Below are 21,055 nucleotides of genomic sequence, written 5' to 3'. Positions count from 1 at the left end.
TTCAACTAAGATATGTTTTTTGTATGGAATGATGCGTGCTATGGATGTGTGCTATGGATGCGTGCTATGGATATGTGCTATGGACCATCGCGAGTGGTGTAGCTATGGCGCCGCCGCCCCCGTCGTTTCCCTACTATCGATACATAGCATAGCTCGAGATGCGCATCTTTCTCGCACAGCTACTTTGCGGCGGCGCATCTTCGTAGCGCATCTTCCTCGCACAGCTACCTAGCGTAGTATTAGTGGAAACGGTCACATATTTTCGTAGCGTAGATATCACATCTTCGCAGCATAGCTGCATAGCACATCTCTGGTGGAAAAGCACCCTTAAGCTAGCATTTTCCGTTTAATGAGTAATTTGGTGCTTTTCTCAGTGGAACCTTTTCATTGCCCGTGATTGTATAATCCTAACTAATATTATAAATGCGAAAGTAACTGTGTCTGTCTGTCTGTCTGTCTGTCTGTCTGTCTGTCTGTCTGTCTGTCTGTCTGTTACTCTTTCACGCCAAAACTACTGAACGGATTTGAATGAAATTTGGTATACGTAAGGTCTAGACCCTGGGAAAGAACATAGGCTACTTTTTATCCCGGTATTCCCACGGGAAAACTTTTTAATGCGAAGCGAAGCGCGCGGGAACAGCTAGTTACCTATAAAGAGTAATTCTAAAACAATTATTGCAGTTTGGTGCTGAAAAAAATCGAGTGACTTATCTCTAGATTCTCCAGTAATCTTTGCAAACACGTATAGGTACCTACATACTTTATACGAGTAAGTACTAATAGTCAGTTGCATGCAAATTCTTGTCATCAAGTGCACACAGTAACGAATAGTAGTTTCGAGTAACTTTTGAATCCATTATGTCACGGCCTACGGTCAGCTAGCTGCTAGTTAGCCAATATCAGGAAGCCTATTCAATTTGAGTTATTCCCAGAAGCAAACATTTGCATGACAGATAAATTGTATGGAGCTGATCGAAGTTATTTAGTTTTCTTAATAGATGGGTAACTTTAGAGCTATGACAGTGAAAGAATTTTTCAGTTAGAGTGTAAGTACCTGACTGTTGTAGATGCAAATCAAATGGACTCATTTGAATGGGTGTTTTGTTTGATATAGGATGCGATGAAGATCGTTCAATCAAGGCCAGTTTAGCTGTAAAATTTGTATGTATTGTTGTGTTGTAGTTGTAGTTTTGTATGATGATAATGATGATGATAATGATCTCGCAATAAGAGTAGCAAAACACTGGAGGAAGTTATCTTAGTGCATTTACACGATTGAAGAAGAAGTTTTGTATGAACTGTGTCATAGCTAAACATTTTTACAGGTTTTGTAAGCCAGATCCACCTACTTCGCGTCTACAGTGAATGCCAGCTTTAGCACCAAAACCTATAATTAATACATACCTACCATCAAGCTTCTAGCATCACAAGGTTGGTTCAAAGTTCTCAGTTGACACTGCATTAACTGCATAAGGTAGGGTGGGGTGCACACAGGCCGGTAGGAGGTAGGTAGGGCCTAGTTTATAAGGTAGGGCTTCGGTCCGGCGCCACAGCTGGTCCCAAAACTCGAGGGATCTAACCGCTTTCTGTGTTACTAGGAGATTCGGCAATATGCGGGTAAGTTTGGAAGTTTTTTTTTGTTTATTTCAGTTTTTTTCATTGAATGATAATTGTTTTTAGAGTGTAATTTAAATGGTTACTTCCCATTTAATTTGAAATTATTAAAATGATGTTATTGATCATTTGATTCTATCAAATCAATTAGCAATTAATTATTATTGACTGTGTCGACTTTTTCGAGAGTAAAGAAAATAATCGAGGTTATTAGGTACGTTATAATAAAATAAGGGGTAATGTGTTGAATGATAAGTAACTTGCCGCTGTTTCTTGTATTCATGAAAATCATGAATGAGTAGGTCTCATCCCGATACTTTCATTAGATCTTCATGATCTAATTCTAACCTATCCACCGGAGATTTGCTATGCTACGATGATGTCGCACCCTTATTCCAATACCGTGTATTTTTAAGCTGAGGAGACTTTGATGGCGTAAGTGTTAAGTACTTACTTAATCTTTATATATTAATTACTATTATTTTAAGCTGATTGTTTCCCAAATAAATTAAACTAAACTAAAACTAAACCGTCAATACAATACAAAATGTTCGGTAAATTTTTGCATCGTGAAGGTTTGGATCGGAAGCTGAATCTGAAAATTTTGCAGTAGCTCATTCATTTGTAAAAATAGTGCAGGTATTGGAATGGAAGGTTGCGAATAATGATTAAAAATCCGTTTACACTCTTCCTATTCTATGTTATCCAATGAATAATTTGTGGATATCCAACGCATCCATAGCAACGTAGCATAGCGTATCTCTGGCGCATAGGTAGGTGCCCTAACGGGGTTACCACCACCGGCATTAGCAATCGACTATCCGCCTGTTTTGTGAATTTTCTTGTGTAATTTATGTTTGTGTGAAATAAAGAATTAAGTATCTATCTATACCTAAGCAGCATTGCTTATCTGTAAAATCAAGATGCGCTATGCGAGCGATTCTGATTGCTAATGTGTCGATGGGGGCACAGTAACAGGGCCATACAACGGCAACTCGGCTTTCCTCAATGACTCTATCTTTCCCCCCACAGTCTGCAGCGCTGGTCCTGCTGATGGCGTGCGCGGCGTGCGCGGTGCCCGTGCTGCCCGTGCAGTACGCGCTCCCGGGGCTCGTGCACGCACCTTTAGTGCACGCTGAACCTGTGGTACGTACTCACGAGTTTATTATACTATAGAGAATGTAGAAGGAGTATAGCAATGTCAGTCTGCTATACTTCTCCTACATGCGTCGTGCAAGCCGAGCCCGTGGTGCGTAGTCACTTGTTTACTACCTATATTATAGAGATGTAGAAGGAATAGTATAGCAATGTCAGTCTGCAGCGCTAGTCCTGCTGATGGCGTGCGCGGCGTGCGCGGCGCCCGTGCTGCCCGTGCAGTACGCGCTCCCGGGGCTGGTGCACGCGCCTGTAGTGCACGCCGAGCCCGTGGTAAGTACCTTACCTACTATGTATACAGGGTGTTGCAAATGTGGTGTATTAAGCTTAAAGAGATTACCTCATTATTCACGAATTTGGTTTAGATTTAGAATGAAGCCGTGGTTCACTCATTATTCACGAATTTGGTTTAGAATGAAGCCGTGGTTCAATCCCTTAATTAAGAACTAGATACCTATAACACTTTCGAAGCAGCCTGTAAGTATAAAAATATATTATAATTAGGTAAAGAAAATATATTTGGCGAAAACTTTCTGTACTTGATCTCACTTTAAAAGTTATCGGTTGATTACAATGGCTATGGAAATGCTATGTTTTTTTGTCATAATTTATGTTTTTTTTTTCAACTATTAATATTGTTCACAGGCGTACCCGAAGTACGCGTTCAACTACGGGGTGAAGGACCCGCACACCGGCGACATCAAGTCTCAGCAGGAGGAGAGGGACGGAGATGTCGTTAAAGGTATTAATATGATCTAGGTACCTAACCTACCTGTTTCACAATTACAGGAAAGGTTTTTTATAAATATCATGCATAATTTCAGTGAGTTTCTGTCCCCCAAAATGTAAAAACGAAACTCTTATTGGATCAACTTTTGTTGGTTTGTTGTCTGTTTGACCATCTGTCTGCCTGCCTTTGTATTTATAGGTACCTAGCTGATACTGAAAAAAAAATAACCTATGTTATCGTAAAGAAGTTATACCAAGCCAATCATACTCTAACATACAGCCCTATAGGTATGTCGCAAAAAACGGAAATTTTACGCTCTCATGAAAATTTCAAGAGAAAGGACAATGATAGGTCCGGCCCATTGCCTGTAGGCTATACCTATCAAAGGAAAGATAATGGATAGCTAATTAATTGTATCCCTAACCCACAGGCAGCTACTCGTTGGTAGAGCCGGACGGCTCAACACGGACGGTGTCGTACGCGGCCGACGACCACAACGGGTTCAACGCCGTCGTGCACAAGACTGGCCATGCTGTGCACCCCGCTCCGGTGAGATGAGTTTCATTATTTATGTACAGTAAAGATAGGTTTATTTTAAACGACCGAATATTGGTTGGAGACCCTGACTGCTACGCCGAAGGTCCTGGGTTCGATTCCCGGCCGGGGCAGGTATTTGTTTAAATACAGATATTTGTACACGGGTCTTGGGTATTAATCATAATATTTATGTATATTATAATACTAGTTTTCCCGTGGGAATTCCGGGATAAAAAGTAGCCTATGTTCTTTCCCAGGGTCTAGACCGTATGTATACCAAATTTCATTCAAATCCGTTCAGTAGTTTTGGCGTGAAAGAGTAACAGACAGACAGACAGACAGACAGACAGACAGACACAGTTACTTTCGCATTCATAATATTAGTTAGGATTAGGATTAGGATTAGTTAGGATGTATCTATCTATTTAGTTAGATCAGCGGTCCTATATTACAGGCTCTGGATAGTTCAGGGTTGGATAGCCGTATGTAAGATATGTCTATATATTTAATTTATATTATGTATAAACTGTCTAAAGCCCAGCGCAAGGAATTATCCCCCATTGTTGATTTGTATCGGCGACCGACTTTTGATGGCGGCAAATGTTAACAATTTCCTATAAACTTCCAGGTGCATTATTAATTTACGGGATACCGCAAACCCGTGCATAAGGTAAACTTATAGGCATAAAAGTGCGCTCTTTCTCCACTCCTGAAAAGCGGGCCATTCTGAAGTAGTGGTAAATTTACTACTGTTTACCTTATTCACACTATCTTATATGTATTCCAAATAAGTTCGCCCCTGTTTTTCGTAATGACAAAGTTATGTTTTAATCGATAATGGAATATCATCCCGATTATGCTGATCTTAACAATATTCATAGTTATTTCTATGTGCAATGACACATTTAAAAATGTTAGTAGACTTGGTTTTAAGTTCGTCAATTATTTAAACGACTAGCCAAACAAACATTGCAAGACCTAAGTTCGCGCAAACAGGTTCCAAACTATTGCACGTCGAGCATACACCGGGTTTCGTAACCCAATGGCAAAAAGGCTTTTAAGGAAACCCGTTTCTTAATTAATTCCGTAATTTTTCACCGAATTTCCACCAATAAGGACATTTGCCACATTCTGAGAGGCAGGATATTTATACTAGTGGATAGTGTCCACCTTGACATGTGTAAAGTCTAGTAATTATGGTCACTGGGCATTCACTGGTACCGTATAACTAATTAAGTGTCTTGAGCTTGCTTACTAAAGGTTTGAGTACTTGGCAACTACCGTATTCAAGTTTGAATCAGAGTTAGAAACAGTTTATGTATGTAGGTATGCTACAATTTGAACTTCGGGATGCTAATTCTGTTTACCTATTGAGAGGTGAAGGGTAAAGCTATCATAAGCACCTACATGAGTATAATTAAGTATATTTTAGGTATAATTCATAATTATCAAATTATAATGATAGACATTTTAATACCTACATGTAGGTGCATTTTGAATATGACTGTGTGGGAGATAACCATTTCAATGCGACTTTTATGTATGGTTATTTATCTTTATATATATATATATATATATAAGCCATTTATTTCTAGTTTAAGTTCACTTAATAATTAACATGACTTCCCTAAATACTAACATGCTACTAACTTAATAATTTCATATTTACATTTCTACATGTTTCCGAGTACAGTACAAAGTTGGATGTAACATAATACGAAACGAAAAGATTATTTAATTATAAAATAAACTAGAGGTCCATATGACCTTGGCCTCCCTCAACGTTTTCCTTACACCTTTTCAGGTAGGTTTTCTCTAGTGTTTTCCATTTTTGTCTGTCTAGAGCCACTTCCATCCAGTTTTTGCCTGCCGTTGACACAATGTCGTCTTCCCAGCGTCTTTTCTGCCTTCCTCTTTTTCTTTTTCCGACCTGATTTATCTTTAGATCTTCATAAATTTTCTCGTGTTAGATCGTACTGTAGTCATCATCATCAACATAAGGTTTAACACCTCCCTAACGGTTACAATTTCTCGCCATCTGCACAAATGTTCTGTCTTCGGTAGGTACCTAGGAACCTACTAGTGTCTACTAGAATGACCACATAGTATGCCAAAAGCCAGCTTCTAAGCCTCCCCCCTTATTCATTGAAAAGTTACAGAACGCTAATTAACTGTTTTGTCCTTCTCTGTCAAAGAACAAATTGTTCCTTTACAGAGACCTAAAACGTTGTGTAACTTTTCTAGGTTAGGGTTCCTTACAGACGTCCAAGTAAATAAACTTATTATTTGCACGGCACTCAAATTGTTAAATATTCCCCACAGGTGGTGGCCCCGGTCGCACACTACGCGCACGCGCCGCTCGCCATCAGCCCCTACCTACACTGAAATACCCACCTTTAATGTAATTACTTAGGTAATTAATTATACTTACCATATTACTCTTAATTATTATGTGTTTAAGTAAAGTCAAAGAACAACGAGATGGCAACACAGGGTCAGTGGAAGCAATGGAACTACTCGATCGTCTTATGTATTTTTCAGGTGCATTGTATAGTACTGTAAAAATTATGTTGTAAAATGTTAAAAAACCAAATAAATATTACAAAATATGTTTACCTACGAGTAGGGAAATTGGGCTTGATAATGTTACATAGATGTTAAATAAATTCAGTTCTGAAAGTTGTGATTCTATATTTGCGGTATTAAGTAGATTATGGTAAGGTTGGTAATCAATATACTCGTAAAATCTTATGAATCTTAAGTATGGTAAAATAACATTATTATGATAGCATCTGAAGTACAACAATATATTAACTTACGCAGGCATACAAAATGCACTCTACCTACACTAAGAATTGAGTTTTCAGGTAAGTAGGGAGATTTTTTTCAGAATAATGTAAGTATTTAAGTAATAAGCTTCATATTTCAAAATATTTATTACTGATCTCAAAACACGTCTTCATTCCTTGCTATGCATGTTCTTATTAAAATGTAACTAAGTACCTACCTAAAATACAAAATGATGGAAAAAGTAATCTTTACGTAAACTGTAGTTTTATTTCTACAATACAAACCCTTTTGAACCCCCCTGTTTTGTGAAACTCCTACAATGCCTAAAAGAAAAGAAAAAACAACTGAAACGATACACATTCAGTTGTTTTTTATGTGACAACACTATGCACAGAAAAAAATCTATTGAAATATTGATATCATTCGGGTCAAAGAACACATTAAAAAGTTACCTCGAAGATGGCAAATGATAAATGATACAACATTAAAATAATTAAATTAAGAAGTTTTACATCAGTAAAAAATATATAACCTACTGAAAACTAACTGTAAACGTAAAGTAAGAGTAAGGCCCTGTGAATTTGTGTTAATTTCAGTCATAAAATGAAGATGGGACCTAAACCTAACTGCGTAAGTGGCCGGGGGTCACTGTAGTATAATTAAGTATATTAGGTATCTGTGCTTCTAGAAGAACGACGTTGCGGATTTAACCACAGCTCTATCTGGGCTAGTAGCACGGGACGTCTTTAAGACGTGACATAAGTTTGAATCTCGCTCACTCACATCGCGGAGCCTTAAGAGCGAGCATGACAGAGAACTTTTGTTACGTCTTAAATACACCCCTTCTGGTTGTATAAAACGTATTGATTACATGAAAGCTCGTTTTTTATTAAGCTAGAGTAACCTTTACTAAAGTTAACTGTGTAAACAAGCAGTCGGACCAGTGGGCGACACCGGCAGGATCATCACATGCCAAATTAGTCGATTTACGATTTCACAGCGACCGCTATAAAACTAAATTAGGCTTCAATAATATTTATGTACAGATTTGCCTTTCTGCTAGTGTACCTACCTATGTAGTTACAGCTACATTGTGACTGTCTTCATAATATAATTAAAATTAAATTCCTCTTTGCGCGTTGGTAACGAATACTAGAGATGGAATAGTAGGTAACTGCTTAAGATGCCTAGGAGTTTGTCACAGTGGTGGGAAGATTATAAATATGTCGATAGCCAGTTAGAGCAGCGTAGAGAAACTCGTTCACTTCCTAATGCCCAGAAGGTCTCTCTAGATTCACAAAAAAACGAGCTTATGGACAGCAGCTTTTCGGCACCTCGTAAATACCTACATATTATTTGAAGGAACCCGAAACTTTTATTTAAGTAATCCAATAAAATATAGCCATGGGTCGAGCCTCTGCTATGTGCATTTTTTTAAACCGCTTATGACTACTTACCTACCAACACATATGTAGGTCTTAGTCTTTTGTTATGTTTCCATATAAAAAATAAACAAATTAATTATGAAGGCCCTAAAAGAGCTACCTATTAGCAATATCAATATCCCACTTAATACAAGATGCCATAAAGTTCGATAATTAATTGACCAAATTAATATGCGTTACTTTATCATTTCATAGAGAACTGCTAATGGCCCAGTGACGCATACAGATGGCCCAAAATGGTCATTTGCTAAGCCGTACCTAGCGGTGACGTCAGAGCAGGACCCGTGGGACCTTTCATTCGTCCTTCTGCATAAATTAGGAAGCTGAGGTGAGTCTAGTTTGAATAAGGCCTAGAGATAAGAGTATGGTCTTTTCAGTATGTACCGACCTACTTTTGTGGTAGCCCGAAAACAATTATCAAATTGTATTTACTTACGTTTTTTTGTTAGTTGCTACTCACAATAATATTAGATCTAAATTGGATCGTCTGTTTTGAGGTTACAGTCTTACCTTTTGCTTCTATTTGGTCTTCTGAAAAGTTCTCTCTTGGATTATAAGGAAACTCGAATTCAACGAAGGACCACAAGTCGGACTGGAACGAATCCAAACAGACATGGGCAAAATTACTCTCACCCACAAAACATTTACGACTTCCCAAGATACGAACACTAAAATGGCATCATGTCGTTTTTTGCCAACTAAAAACACTAAAAGGAACTGGCCATAAAGGAAAGCACTCATGTGAACACCGCGCTTGATACCGGTCACCATCTTTCCTTCCATTATCAAATATTATAAGAAAAATAAACTTTTTAACTAAAATTATTTCTTTGTGCCAGTTATGTGCAGTGTGATTTAAAATGGAATATATTTTAGCGGTAAGTTGGTAGCTAGAATTTTACGTTCTTTTGTTAATTGTATTGTTGAAGTTGCACCTGTGTTATTCATTGCACGATTAAAAGTATAGGCGTTCGTTGCTAATGAATGTATTGTATGAGTTTGAGTAAATTATACAAACTCACATACAGTCAAGCTATAAAGTCCTGACATCAAACGGTGCGATTTTGCTAAGACTTTTATGATCATCAGTTCTTTATTTACTTTTACATACATTTTAAAAATAAAATACCGATTGATTATGGACTTTTAACGGTTTTGTCCTTTAATAAATATAACAGATCGATTAAATACGATCTGAAACAATTAGTTAGCATCCACTTCCGTTTTCACGACTTTATAGTTGGACTGTAAGTACTCGGTGTTTACACTCACGGGCAATGAAAAGGTTCCACTGAGAAAATCACCAAATTACTTCTAAACGGAAAAGGCTAGCTTAATGTCGTCTTCTGTAATATTGAACTACATTTAACAGAGCATCAGGATATTACCAACTAAATTCGGTAATATTTTGTTAAAAAATTAAATTGAATCTTTGAAAAAATTAGGGTCGTTTGTTGTCGGTATTTTGTGAGTGGAACTTTTTCATTGCCCGGCAGTGTATAATTGAATTTTAGTGGGAAAATCTAGAATGGGTAATTTTCAAAATAACTTTTCTCATAACTATTTTTGACAGAACATATTATTTAAACCGTGAATAGTCAATAAAAACTAAGAAACTTGCTTTGTCCTTTAGATGATAGTGCTACTAAGTGCTGGGGCGTCTGAAGGCAGGATCATTTCGTCCCCGAGACGAGGAAGACTCAGTCTGGCTGAACGGCAACAACCCAGCTATTACTACTCCAATATTAATGGTAGGTACCTATTCATGATATCATTGATGTAAAATAGCTATTCTACAAACTTGACGATAAAATATTTGAATAGACCTAACATTTTCCGCCATGAGAGAAATTTATAGACAAGCTTATATTGTTTTTAGTGCTGAAACTTTTTACAGTGTATGTAACCAATGGTTTTTAATTGTCTCCCCTAGAACGTAAGGTTGCCTCGAAGAGATGGCGCTTTTAGCGATAAGGCCGCCCAATTTGCCTATTGTGTTTTAGTTCTAAGTTTGAATGTTTTCTTGAGTGTTTTTATGAAAGTCAATTACAAAGTCCAATTTATCTATTTCAGAAAATTTACGATATTATCAACCCGTATTATTGTCCAATTATCCATACAAACAAGTAACATAGAACCAACATTTTTCCCTAGGGAACCCAGGAGCATACTCCTTCGGTTTCGACACTGCGGATCAGTTTCGCACGGAGGACCGCTACGCGAACGGCACAGTCGTCGGGTCTTACGGGTACGTCGGCAGCGACGGGAAGCCGCGGCGATTCAGTTATATTGCTGATGAACGAGGATACAGGTATATAATGTGCTGAAGCCTGTGTCTTGTGAGTTTTGTATCGTTTTGTGCAGGTTGGCGTAGTACACAGTACAGCCTAGGGCAAAAGAACCTGACTTTCTCAGCTACTTTGTCATTCTGAGGGAGGTAAACATTGACTTATATATTACTAGCGTAAGGACAGGCCCAACCGCTCTATAGTCGTTTGCAATAGAATCCAACAATCATGTAAACAAACCAAATTGTCACGATTACTCCGTAATCACATACATTTGACGAGCAATTATGAACATAGTCTGATTTCAACGAACGCACCATTGTTTTCACATTATCTTCAACACGGTTTAACTTGTATTTATAAGTTAAATTTGTTAAAACATTTGCAACGTAAAAATTTCGAAGTATTTGACAAGCTGTCATCTTAGTTTTTTACTCATCGAACTCTATAAGTCATTGAAAAGTTAGTGTTGTTCGTAATCTGAATTTATCTTTTATTTTTAATTTAATATATTATTTTAATTTAATATTATTTGAATACAATAAATTTTTTTTTCAAGAGCTTAATATAATTAACCAAAACGAAAAAAGGAAGAGGAAGAAATGAAAAAGCTCGACGGCATTTTAGACACGGCAATGATGACACAGTGGTTCCATTTATAATTACGGTCACCGGCGACACTTCTGATAGTGATGATGACGAAGACGAAGATTTAAATTTGTTTTAATAAACACTTTTTATATATAATCAGTTTTATTTTATAGTCTATGGCTTATATATTTAATCTAATTAGAACACTATGACATCACTATGGGCATAAACAATACGCTGTCAATGTCAGCCCGCCATATTTGTTTACATGATTGTTGGATTCTATTGCAAACGATTATAGAAAATGACACCTTCGTGTTGGCCCTAAAATCTCATAAATCTGTCATAATTTGTATGAATTAGGGCCAGCACGTGGGTGTCATTTTCTTTTGACAAAATGTTCTGACGGGCGTATCCTGTAAGGTTTTTTGACCCAGACAGTATAACTGTTCTATCAAAGAACCGACCGGTGAACTACCCTTAAAAGTAACAGCCGCTTCAAGTCTGATCGCGTGTTAACCGCAATCACACACGCACGTGACCATTTGTTAGTCGTATACCTCGAAATCAAAAAATCCTTGTAGCTTTTCACCTATTCGCATTTCTCCGCGATATCAAAATTTCTGAATAGATTTTTATTCTTGTAGTATAATTTTTGATCGCTACTAACAATTGTCTGAAAAAATCATAGTAGATTTACTTTCCTGCCTGCCTTCACTGTAGTCGCTTTTCACCTTGATAGATATTAGTTTGTAATGCATTATTAGGTACATATCGCGATATTTCTTTTACACTACAACAATATGCGACCCAAATAAGATGCGACATAAAATACTTACTTGCTATTCAAAATATATGCAGCTTAGGGCCGGTTTTTCAATGCCAGGATAAAAGGTCAAATAACTATCTAACGAATAATTTTATTTGGCTGTTTATCGGCCTGGTAGTTGCTAAACCATTTTTCAATTGTGATTTATTCCATAGATAACTATCTTACCGATTTTTAGGGTTCCGTAGCCAAAATGGCAAAAACGGAACCCTTATAGTTTCGTCATGTCCGTCTGTCCGTCTGTCCGTCTGTCACAGCCGATTTACTCGGAAACTATAAGTACTACAGTGATGAAATTTGATGGGAATATGTGTTGTATGAACCGCTACAAAAATATGACACTAAATAGTAAAAAAAAGAATTGGGGGTGGGGCCCCCCATACATGTAACTGAGGGATGAAATTTTTTTTTTCGATGTACATACCCGTGTGGGGTATCAATGGAAAGGTCTTTTAAAATGATATAAAGTTTTCTAAAAAACATTTTTCTTAAAGTGAACGGTTTTTGAGATATCAGCTCTCAAAGTCGTAAAAAGTATGTCCCCCCCCCTCTATTTTTATAACTACGGGGTATAAAATTCTAAAAAAAATAGAGGTGATGCATGCTAATTAACTCTTTCAACGATTTTTGGTTTGATCAAAGTATCTCTTATAGTTTTTGAGATAGGTTGATTTAACTGTAATTTTGCTGCTACGGAACCCTTTGTGCGCGAGCCCGACTCGCACTTGGCCGGTTTTTTTTCTATTTGAACTCAGGAAAGATGAAACAAGTATATGCAGACACTAGTGCTAAAGCAGGACAGAATACTATTTCAAATTGTCAGTGTCAACTATCACTCTCACTGACTGTTTGGTTTGGTTGTTTTGATTTTGGTATTTAAATATGTTATTTTTGAATCACATCACAATGGTTTCACAAAAAAGAGAGCGTTTAGCGAATTTTAATAATGCTGAAGTTACTGTGTAGTGAGTTTGGTAGATAAATTCAAACATGTCATAGAAAATAAAAAGACCAATGCTGCAACAAATAAAGATAAGGAGACTGCATGGAAGAAAATTGAGTTTTCTTTTAGCTCTAGTGGTATAACCACAAGTGTCCGCTCATGGTTTTCCATGACCCTTAAGTTAAAGTTCGAGGGCATCAAAAAAACAATGAAGAAGAAGTCTTCCCTGCAAAGGCAGGAGATGTACAAAACTGGAGGTGGGCCCTGAAATGCACCTCCATTTATCGATGTAGAAGAAAAGGCATTTGCTCCAACATTACTATTCATGCAACATATCCTTAATTTAGAATTAACAAATAAAAACTGAAAGAAATAATTATAACACCTATGTTTTATTATCAAGTACTGGATGGTTTCTCTCTTTTCTCCTCAGCATATAGCAGTTCAATACTGGACATTGAAGATCATCCCGCCAAGCCGGAGAGATGTCTTAGATATTTATTTATTTATTTATGGGAAAAAGATACTTATATATAGCATAGGTTACCTACTTATCGTAAAATGAAAAACTATATTATGTACCTTAATATTTTTTTATGAAGGAAGTGTTACTACATTCCTGTTTTATAAAATTAATGATTGAAAATAAATCAACATAATGTTTCTATATAGTTTGGTGCCTTTCGGCGATGAAATTCTTTTGCATCCCCCATACTATAATGATCAGGCCTCGTTTTGACGACTGTGACTTTCCTTTCAAATGGATTAATATATTCGTTCATTACTGCCTCTTCTTCGATCGCCATATCATCAATATCATCGAAAATATCCATTGAAAATGACGATTATTCTCTGCGCTCGGTAGTTTAAAATTGGTATAAACGCAAAAAAGAACTTACAATAACCTCAAATGTCAAATTATCAATCGAATAAGCCCTATCTGGCGGCCCAAGCAGCAGATAGATTTATTCTCCAGGTAACTGAGTTATTGGACGAATAAGTTCTATCTGACATTTGAAAAATGTAATATTTCGCTATCTGTCGAATAAACGCTATCTATCTGTCTATCTGAGCATTGAAAAATCGGCCCTTAATAAATAAGCTATTGATAATACATGCTACATAAAAATTTGCTACTGTTGTAAAAATCTGTTAAAAATATATGCTAGTAACAAAATATACTACCGATATTATACGCTACAACAAAAAACGCTATCAAGGTGAAATGCGAATAGGTGAAAAGCTACAAGGATTTTTTGATTTCGAGGTATACGACTAACAAATGCACGTGACGCACGATGATTTGAGCACGGTATATTGTGTTGTGAACTTGAGCCATCTCTCAAAGAGTACCATAACTGTTACAGTTTGGTTTTTTAATATATTATTTGGTTTTTCAGGGTCACACAAATGAAGTCGTCGACACCTGCACCATTCTCTCCATCTCAGATGAGAGACCCTGATGCCCAGGAAGTCACGTGGTCTAGGAAGAAGAATAGAAATAAAAACAAGAACTCATCCAGAGGCAAAGGAACTGCTAAAAATCCAACGATTTATAGAGTAGACAACATGGTTGAACGACCGCATTATTATTCCAAGATCTACTGAACTAATAAATTATATTTATTTGGATTTAAACTTAACGGGACAAGTATTTTATATAAGTTATTTATTATGGATTAATACAGTGTTTGTGACCAATCTATTGGATGCTTCAATATACCTACTTATCCTTTTTAGGGCGGATTCGACCAACGTCGAGTAACTTTTTACTCACGAGTAAAGTACTAGTTACTCGCGAGTAAGCAGATTTTGCATTCTACCAAACCTGAAACCCAGATAAGTAGCTTATCCCAAGAATAAAATGTTATACCGCCAAAATTGACCGTGTAACGAGCTTATCCGAGAGTAATTTTGTAATGGCGGCAGCACATCAGCTGATTAGAAAACCGTCATAATGACATATAAACACATCTGTCAAAACATAAACAAAAGTACGTTTAAAGGCAAAGTCTCCGAATAACAACAGCGAATAAAATATTAAAACATAAACAATTTCATACTTTTATAATCCATTCAAACTAAGTTGCCATGTCATTTCTATTGCATGCTTTGAAACGCAGCTATTTTTATTTTAGTTGCATTACAGTTTCGTTCCTCGTTCATTCAATTTAATCATAGTATAACTTGGTAGAATGCAAATGTAAAATTTATACGCGAGTAAATATCTGGGATAAGTACATTTGCATTCTACCAAGTTATACCATGATTAATTGAATGAACGAGGAACGAAACTATACTGCAACTAAAATAAAAATAGCTGCGTTTTCAAAGCATGCAATAGAAATGACATGCCAACTTAGTTTGAATGGATTATAATAGTAGGAAATTGTTTATGTTTTAATATTTTATTCGCTGTTGTTATTCTGAGAATTTGCCTTTTAACGTACTTTTGTTTATGATTTGACAGATGTGTTTATATGTCATTATGACGGTTTTCTAATCAGCTGATGTGCTGCCGCCATTACAAAATTACTCTCGGATAAGCTCGTTACACGGTAATTTTTGGCGGTATAACATTTTATTCTTGGGATAAGCTACTTATCTTGGTTTCAGGTTTGGTAGAATGCAAAATCTGCTTACTCGCGAGTAACTGGTAGTTTACTCTCGAGTAAAAAGTTACTCGACGTTGGTCGAATCCGCCCTTAGAAAAACAAGTCTATTTCTAGCTCAGACCAAGTGATTTCTAGATTATTTAACGAGTGTTACCATAGACTACTGTTGTTCCATGTGTTCCTCTCGGGGAGGTATTTGTCATGTATTTGTATTTCTCTTTATATGTCAAATGTCAGAGAAGGTAGAATAATTTGATAGGTTTATTTTGTGTGATTTTGCTAACAATAATATTTACGTTAAAATATGACCAGAAGAAGATTTAGAGCCAATTTTATGGTCATCGTGACTTTCCTCGGTGCAGTGGTTCAAAGTAAGACTCATTTCATTACTATACTCACATCATGATGCGTATGATTTCCTCATTATCCTGATTCCTAATAAACGTAAAAGCATTTGATGCAAATAACAGTTTTTCTGGTCTAAAATCTGTCCTGTTATAAGTAAAGTAGTACGCTTTTTAGGATTAGAAAAGGGGTTATTTTAAAGCCTTAAAAATAACCACACACCGTTGCTTCCGTCACCAGGTTATCCCATCAGAGAGTTGATCAGTAACAGCAATACAAATAAGAACACGAATAACAATTCCAACAACAAATGGTTGCGGAGAGACGAGGTGCGCCTGCCCAACGGCACAGTAGTCGGCAAGTACATGTACTACGACAAAGATGGCGCTGCTGTGGATGTTAAATATTACGCTGATGATGTCGGCTATGGGTGAGTGATTTACTGAAATAAGACAATTTCTGCTGAAGGGTCAGATAGAAGGGCAGATGTCTTCTAGGTTCTTACCTACAGATTGCTTGCTATGATATTGACCTAGTTCACCTAAGTATTTATATGTGTTTACATTATTTCTGCCCATTCATATGGCTTGAAGGTTTATTATATCAATTAAATTAATTATTTTAAATTTCAGTATTGAGCTGAAAAGCATAAAAGTATCCGGTGTACGGCCAGGTGATGCTCCAGCGCTACCGACACCGCTCCCACCCGGCGCCCAGGCCAGCTACTTGAACCAACCCAACAGTGTCTTCCCAACCTTAGTGGAGATACCTAATCCATACGACATGCTCGGTTTTGAAAGTATCTTCAACTCTACACAGTCTACTCCAGACACTCCTGAAGAAGAAGACAAAGAAATTGGATATGATAAAAGCAAAAGGGCCTTCTACAAAAAACATGGACATACACCTGAATACGACGTGTATGTTCAAAAGTCTCTGCCAGGCCACGAGAAATATAGCAAAGCCAAGGTTTACCAAAATAAGAATGAGAGAAAACGGCATATTATGGCAAAGAATCCTAAACATTTCGAACCAGACTGCAATTTAATTTGATAAGATTTATTTTGTATTTTAATGTACTTTATTAGTCTAAAATATTAATTATAATTTGTAACTGACATTGCTCGTTGATGATTTTATTTATAGCTCCACTAAGTATAACGAGGCATTCAGCCCGGTCGTAGATCGAAAATGCATCTTGAGGCTCCTTTATATGAATAGCTTGTCCTATATAACTATGACCTATACGTTTATCTTCACTTATCACCGTTACCTGAAAGTTAAATATAAATTTTACCTTATTTAGGTATGTCATTATTTTTATAGAAAAGAGGTTTTCAATTACTCGTAGATTATGATTATTGTGGGCTTACACTGTAACTGCTAGTAGTATCACTAACTTTACACATCCATAATACTAAATTCTTGTCAGGTGTTTTTTTCTTTACATAATCTTCAAATCCTTTAGCATCATCAGGGTCAATAGAATTGGCCTGTAACACAACACTCCTTTATTTTACATATCCTATCCTGTTTTAAATATAGGAACAATAAAAATAAAATGAAATCTCACACTTTTAGATGATGATGTCCTGTTGTTTCCTTCAGTTTGCGTTAAATTTCGAACTGTTTTGGAAAATGTAGCGCCCATTAACAGTAGAGGCGAGTGATTATTGTAACTATTATTCAATATGAAAGACGATTCAGTGTGTTGATTATTATCATTTGTAAATCTGAAATTGTTAAAGGTTTTTGAATATTTTCATGAATAAAATATGGCTATTGTTAATGCTATAGGTAGTTAATTTTATGTAATACATTACGTATTCGAATTTGTAGTGGGTAATACAACAGCATAACATCGTGACTTTTCTATAAATTCAGTAATTTTAACATGTAAAATCCTTGTTTCCGTTGTCGTATTTAGGTTATAGAGTCGAGGTATTTTCGCGTGATCATAGCAGAAGTGTAGCAGAACATTGTTTCTGGCTATCACCTTAGCACATTCCTGAACAGGGCAAGACACGGGTCTGAAAAGTTGAAATTATTTTTTAATTGGTATTCATAGAAAACTGGGGTAATAGTTTTTTTATTTATTTGATATCTATCTAGTTTACCTTGAAACAGGTTTGGGTTCCTCGTTTTTCTTGTGTTTTTTCAATATGGAACTCAAGTCGTATCTGAAAGGGGCGGTACTGGCATCGGTTGACTCGCTTTTACTGACTGTACTGGTTCTACTTTCATTAAACTTCACATTTTTGTAGATTTGATTCGTTTCCTTGTTTTCTGAAAATTCAGAAATCATTATGAATCCCATTGAGAATGTTTGCACATTTGTATTATGCAACTTATGGTCTTTGTAGGATTTTTCTATAGACTACGATTCGGTTTAAAACTCACACAATACATGTATATATTATTATTGACTATACCACTATACAGGTTAAACTGGATGGCCCACTTATGAATATCCCTCCCTACTGGAATGGACTTATAATCGCGGGTAGGATTACAATCTTGCGATGTTTTCAGCTGACCAAATATTGAAATAAAATGTTTTACCATGTTTGTTGCATAGATCACAATAGATGTGACCAGATGGACATGTGAGCAAGTTAGTGTGGGCTGAATTGTTCCTGCAGAGTGAACATTGCAGGGAGTCCCGCCCTGACCGACGCATATCCACCATGGATGTGTGTTTCTGTAATATAAAGTAACTACAGTCACAGCTTGTACTCTCCTTAGTGTAGCAACAACAATATATTTAAAATTTTCATGCTTCCGAAAAATAATCGTTGAATCTCATCATCATCATCATCTCAGCCATAGGACGTCCACTGCTGAACATAGGCCTCCCCCAATGATTTCCACCTTGTCCGATCGGAGGCGGCCCGCATCCAGTGCTTCCCCGCGGACTTGACTATATCGTCCGTCCATCTCGCGGGGGGCCGCCCAACGCTGCGCTTGCCGGTTCGTGGTCTCCACTCTAGGACTCTTCTGCTCCACGGACCATCAGACCTTCGAGCAATGTGTCCGGCCCACTGCCATTTCATTTCGTTGAATCTAAATTTCTCATAATATCCATTCTTATAAGGTGAATCTCAAAACTCAAAATGAACTGGTTATAGTACTGATTAACATAACAAAGAAAATAAATGAACCTGTGTAGTGTTTATTGTGTATCCTATATTACGCAATATACTGCATCCTACATTATATTATGTACTAGGTACCTAGTTGAGACCCGAAACACATTATATTCTAATAGGTAGGTAATTACATTATTATTATTCACAACACAACCCATCAATAGTTGTAGTGTTACTCGCCACTCCTCTAATTTCCGTCAGTTGTATGTAACTGGATTTATTGTTAGGAAACTACATGAGCAACATTTTAATTCAATTGGATCTTTGCGAATATATATACATTTTACAATTAATAAACTCATGGTATAGGTATTAATAGAAATAATGATTATGTATTAAAATATTTAAACGATGTAATTCCTCGCATCTGCCCAGCTAACTTTCGTAAGTATGGATGGATAGATTTGTTTCTCAAAAAACTAATACTGCATCAATTCTCATAAAATTTTGGGAGTTGACACTCTCGATTAGAATTTAGGCTAATATTTATTCTGAAATTCGTACCGGAAAACCCTTGAAGGCGAAGCAGAGCCTGTGGGTAACAGCTAGTTCATAAATAATTGAAAAAGCTCAAAACTATTCCAGACTTACTCAGAAGTCAGACAAATCAGAAAAATGTCAAACAGTCAGAAAAATCCCTGACTAACAAAAATGAAATTATTAGAAGGAAATACTAGTAAAATTATTGTTATGATCATGTTCCCGAGATAGCCGTGCCCATAGCATATAATGAGAACTTTGTTTCATTAACCTTTCCCTTGGGGAGTCAGGACAAATATTTTCATACAGTTTTTGGTACCTATTGTTTTATGTTATAGTCTCAGTAAATAAGGTATTAGACACTTACGTATTTACTGTTATTCATAGTAAAACAGTCGAAATTACGGGTAAACAATTAAAAATAAGATATAGAATTAAATCCAAATACTTCGTTCGTAATGCCAAAGTCAGCTGATGCTGATAAGGATATGCGCATATCACAGATTAAGTGTGGTTTTATTCTCTGTGGATATGCCGTAGCACCTCATAGAGCTTAATAGAGGAAGTGTAAAATACAGGAGACTATAGTGCCACAATCTTATCTGTTCCGGTGGTCAAAATGTGCAACTAACGAGACGTCATTGTCAAACGTCATTTCATACTCTGTGCGTTATTTGAGTTGTCAATTTCTGTGAAGAGGCTGACGCTACGTTATTTAATTTGTTTTGTGATTTTCTGCGTGAAAATAATGCCTAAAGCGCTGAAAAGTGATGCAAGAAAAGTAATACTAGATATATTGGCTTTTATGCAGGAAGAATAACCTATTCAGGCGTCTTTAATTCCGTTTGAAAAATTGGAAGAACGAGTTGCTGCGGCTACAGGTTAGTGTTGCCAAATATGACGAATAATTTTACCCACATGTAATTTTATTAATACTTTCACCCCATCCCGTGCCCCAGTAGTGGTGACGGGATGGGTTATAATGTAAAGTATATAATATTTTTTTTCTTTGATTACAGGTTACATGTCACTTTAAATCATAGGCAGTATACCAAGAAGAATTTCGCGCACCTGCAGCGATTTTAGACGAAATAATGATGATTAATGACATGTTCTCCCAACCTATCAAGGGTTGGCTGGAAGAAATTGCTTTTTGGCAATTAGCCTTTGTACACTGTCTGAATTTCTTTAAATTTTATGCTCTTATTTCTTGTTACTTTAGAAAATGTAAAATAAAGTGTTCATAAATAAATAAATAATAATTAATAGTTTTTTAAGTCTGTCTATCTCGGTATTTCCACGACGCACAGATCTGATATTACCTATACCATTGTAATCTAGATTTAATCTCCTATATCAGAACATAATTAGAGCTTACGTATTTTATTTATGTTCGCCGTGTACAAATTTCCCATAGGTACAACAAATGTCGTTTGATATATAATATCCTCTTTCATTTACTATCGACCCAATATTTTGATTTATCTATTATTTTGAATGTACCTAATTATAAAATAGGCAATAGCAGAAATGCATTGTCGTTT

At 36.4% G+C, this 21,055-nt stretch overlaps 4 protein-coding genes across 5 annotated transcripts; 3 read left to right on the top strand and 1 right to left on the bottom strand.

The window, feature by feature from the left end:
* The first annotated feature begins 1,534 nt into the window (after nt 1–1,534).
* On the top strand, nt 1,535–6,888 carry LOC105392208 (cuticle protein 8). Its single transcript, XM_048628948.1, has 5 exons — nt 1,535–1,617; nt 2,647–2,760; nt 3,415–3,511; nt 3,930–4,048; nt 6,359–6,888. The coding sequence occupies exons 1-5, from the start codon at nt 1,612–1,614 to the stop codon at nt 6,419–6,421; spliced, it is 399 nt and encodes a 132-aa protein (XP_048484905.1). The 5' UTR covers nt 1,535–1,611; the 3' UTR covers nt 6,422–6,888.
* Nucleotides 6,889–8,993: 2,105 nt separating this feature from the next.
* LOC105391672 lies at nt 8,994–14,661 on the top strand. Its single transcript, XM_011563226.3, has 4 exons — nt 8,994–9,149; nt 9,905–10,022; nt 10,426–10,582; nt 14,323–14,661. The coding sequence occupies exons 1-4, from the start codon at nt 9,132–9,134 to the stop codon at nt 14,528–14,530; spliced, it is 501 nt and encodes a 166-aa protein (XP_011561528.2). The 5' UTR covers nt 8,994–9,131; the 3' UTR covers nt 14,531–14,661.
* A 1,091-nt stretch (nt 14,662–15,752) lies between these two features.
* Nucleotides 15,753–17,002, top strand: LOC105391760. Its single transcript, XM_011563337.3, has 3 exons — nt 15,753–15,908; nt 16,123–16,312; nt 16,515–17,002. Exons 1-3 carry the CDS (start codon nt 15,842–15,844, stop codon nt 16,933–16,935), a joined length of 678 nt encoding a protein of 225 aa, XP_011561639.2. The 5' UTR covers nt 15,753–15,841; the 3' UTR covers nt 16,936–17,002.
* Nucleotides 16,945–19,982, bottom strand: LOC105391850. 2 transcript variants are annotated; one of them, XM_038105651.2, is made up of 7 exons: nt 19,879–19,982; nt 18,445–18,583; nt 18,000–18,168; nt 17,706–17,912; nt 17,456–17,615; nt 17,256–17,375; nt 16,945–17,155 (listed from the first exon to the last, which is right to left on the bottom strand). In XM_038105651.2, the coding sequence occupies exons 1-7, from the start codon at nt 19,894–19,896 to the stop codon at nt 16,967–16,969; spliced, it is 1,002 nt and encodes a 333-aa protein (XP_037961579.2). In that variant the 5' UTR covers nt 19,897–19,982; the 3' UTR covers nt 16,945–16,966. The 2 variants fall into 2 exon arrangements, with proteins under 2 accessions (XP_037961579.2, XP_048484893.1); XM_048628936.1 differs by lacking the exon at nt 17,256–17,375.
* Nucleotides 19,983–21,055: the final 1,073 nt, after the last annotated feature.

Source organism: Plutella xylostella, chromosome 22 (assembly GCF_932276165.1).
Source record: "Plutella xylostella chromosome 22, ilPluXylo3.1, whole genome shotgun sequence".
Lineage (NCBI taxonomy): Eukaryota > Metazoa > Arthropoda > Insecta > Lepidoptera > Plutellidae > Plutella > Plutella xylostella.
Note: the sequence above shows the minus strand (reverse complement) of the source record. Positions and strands in the feature narration are given on the sequence as shown.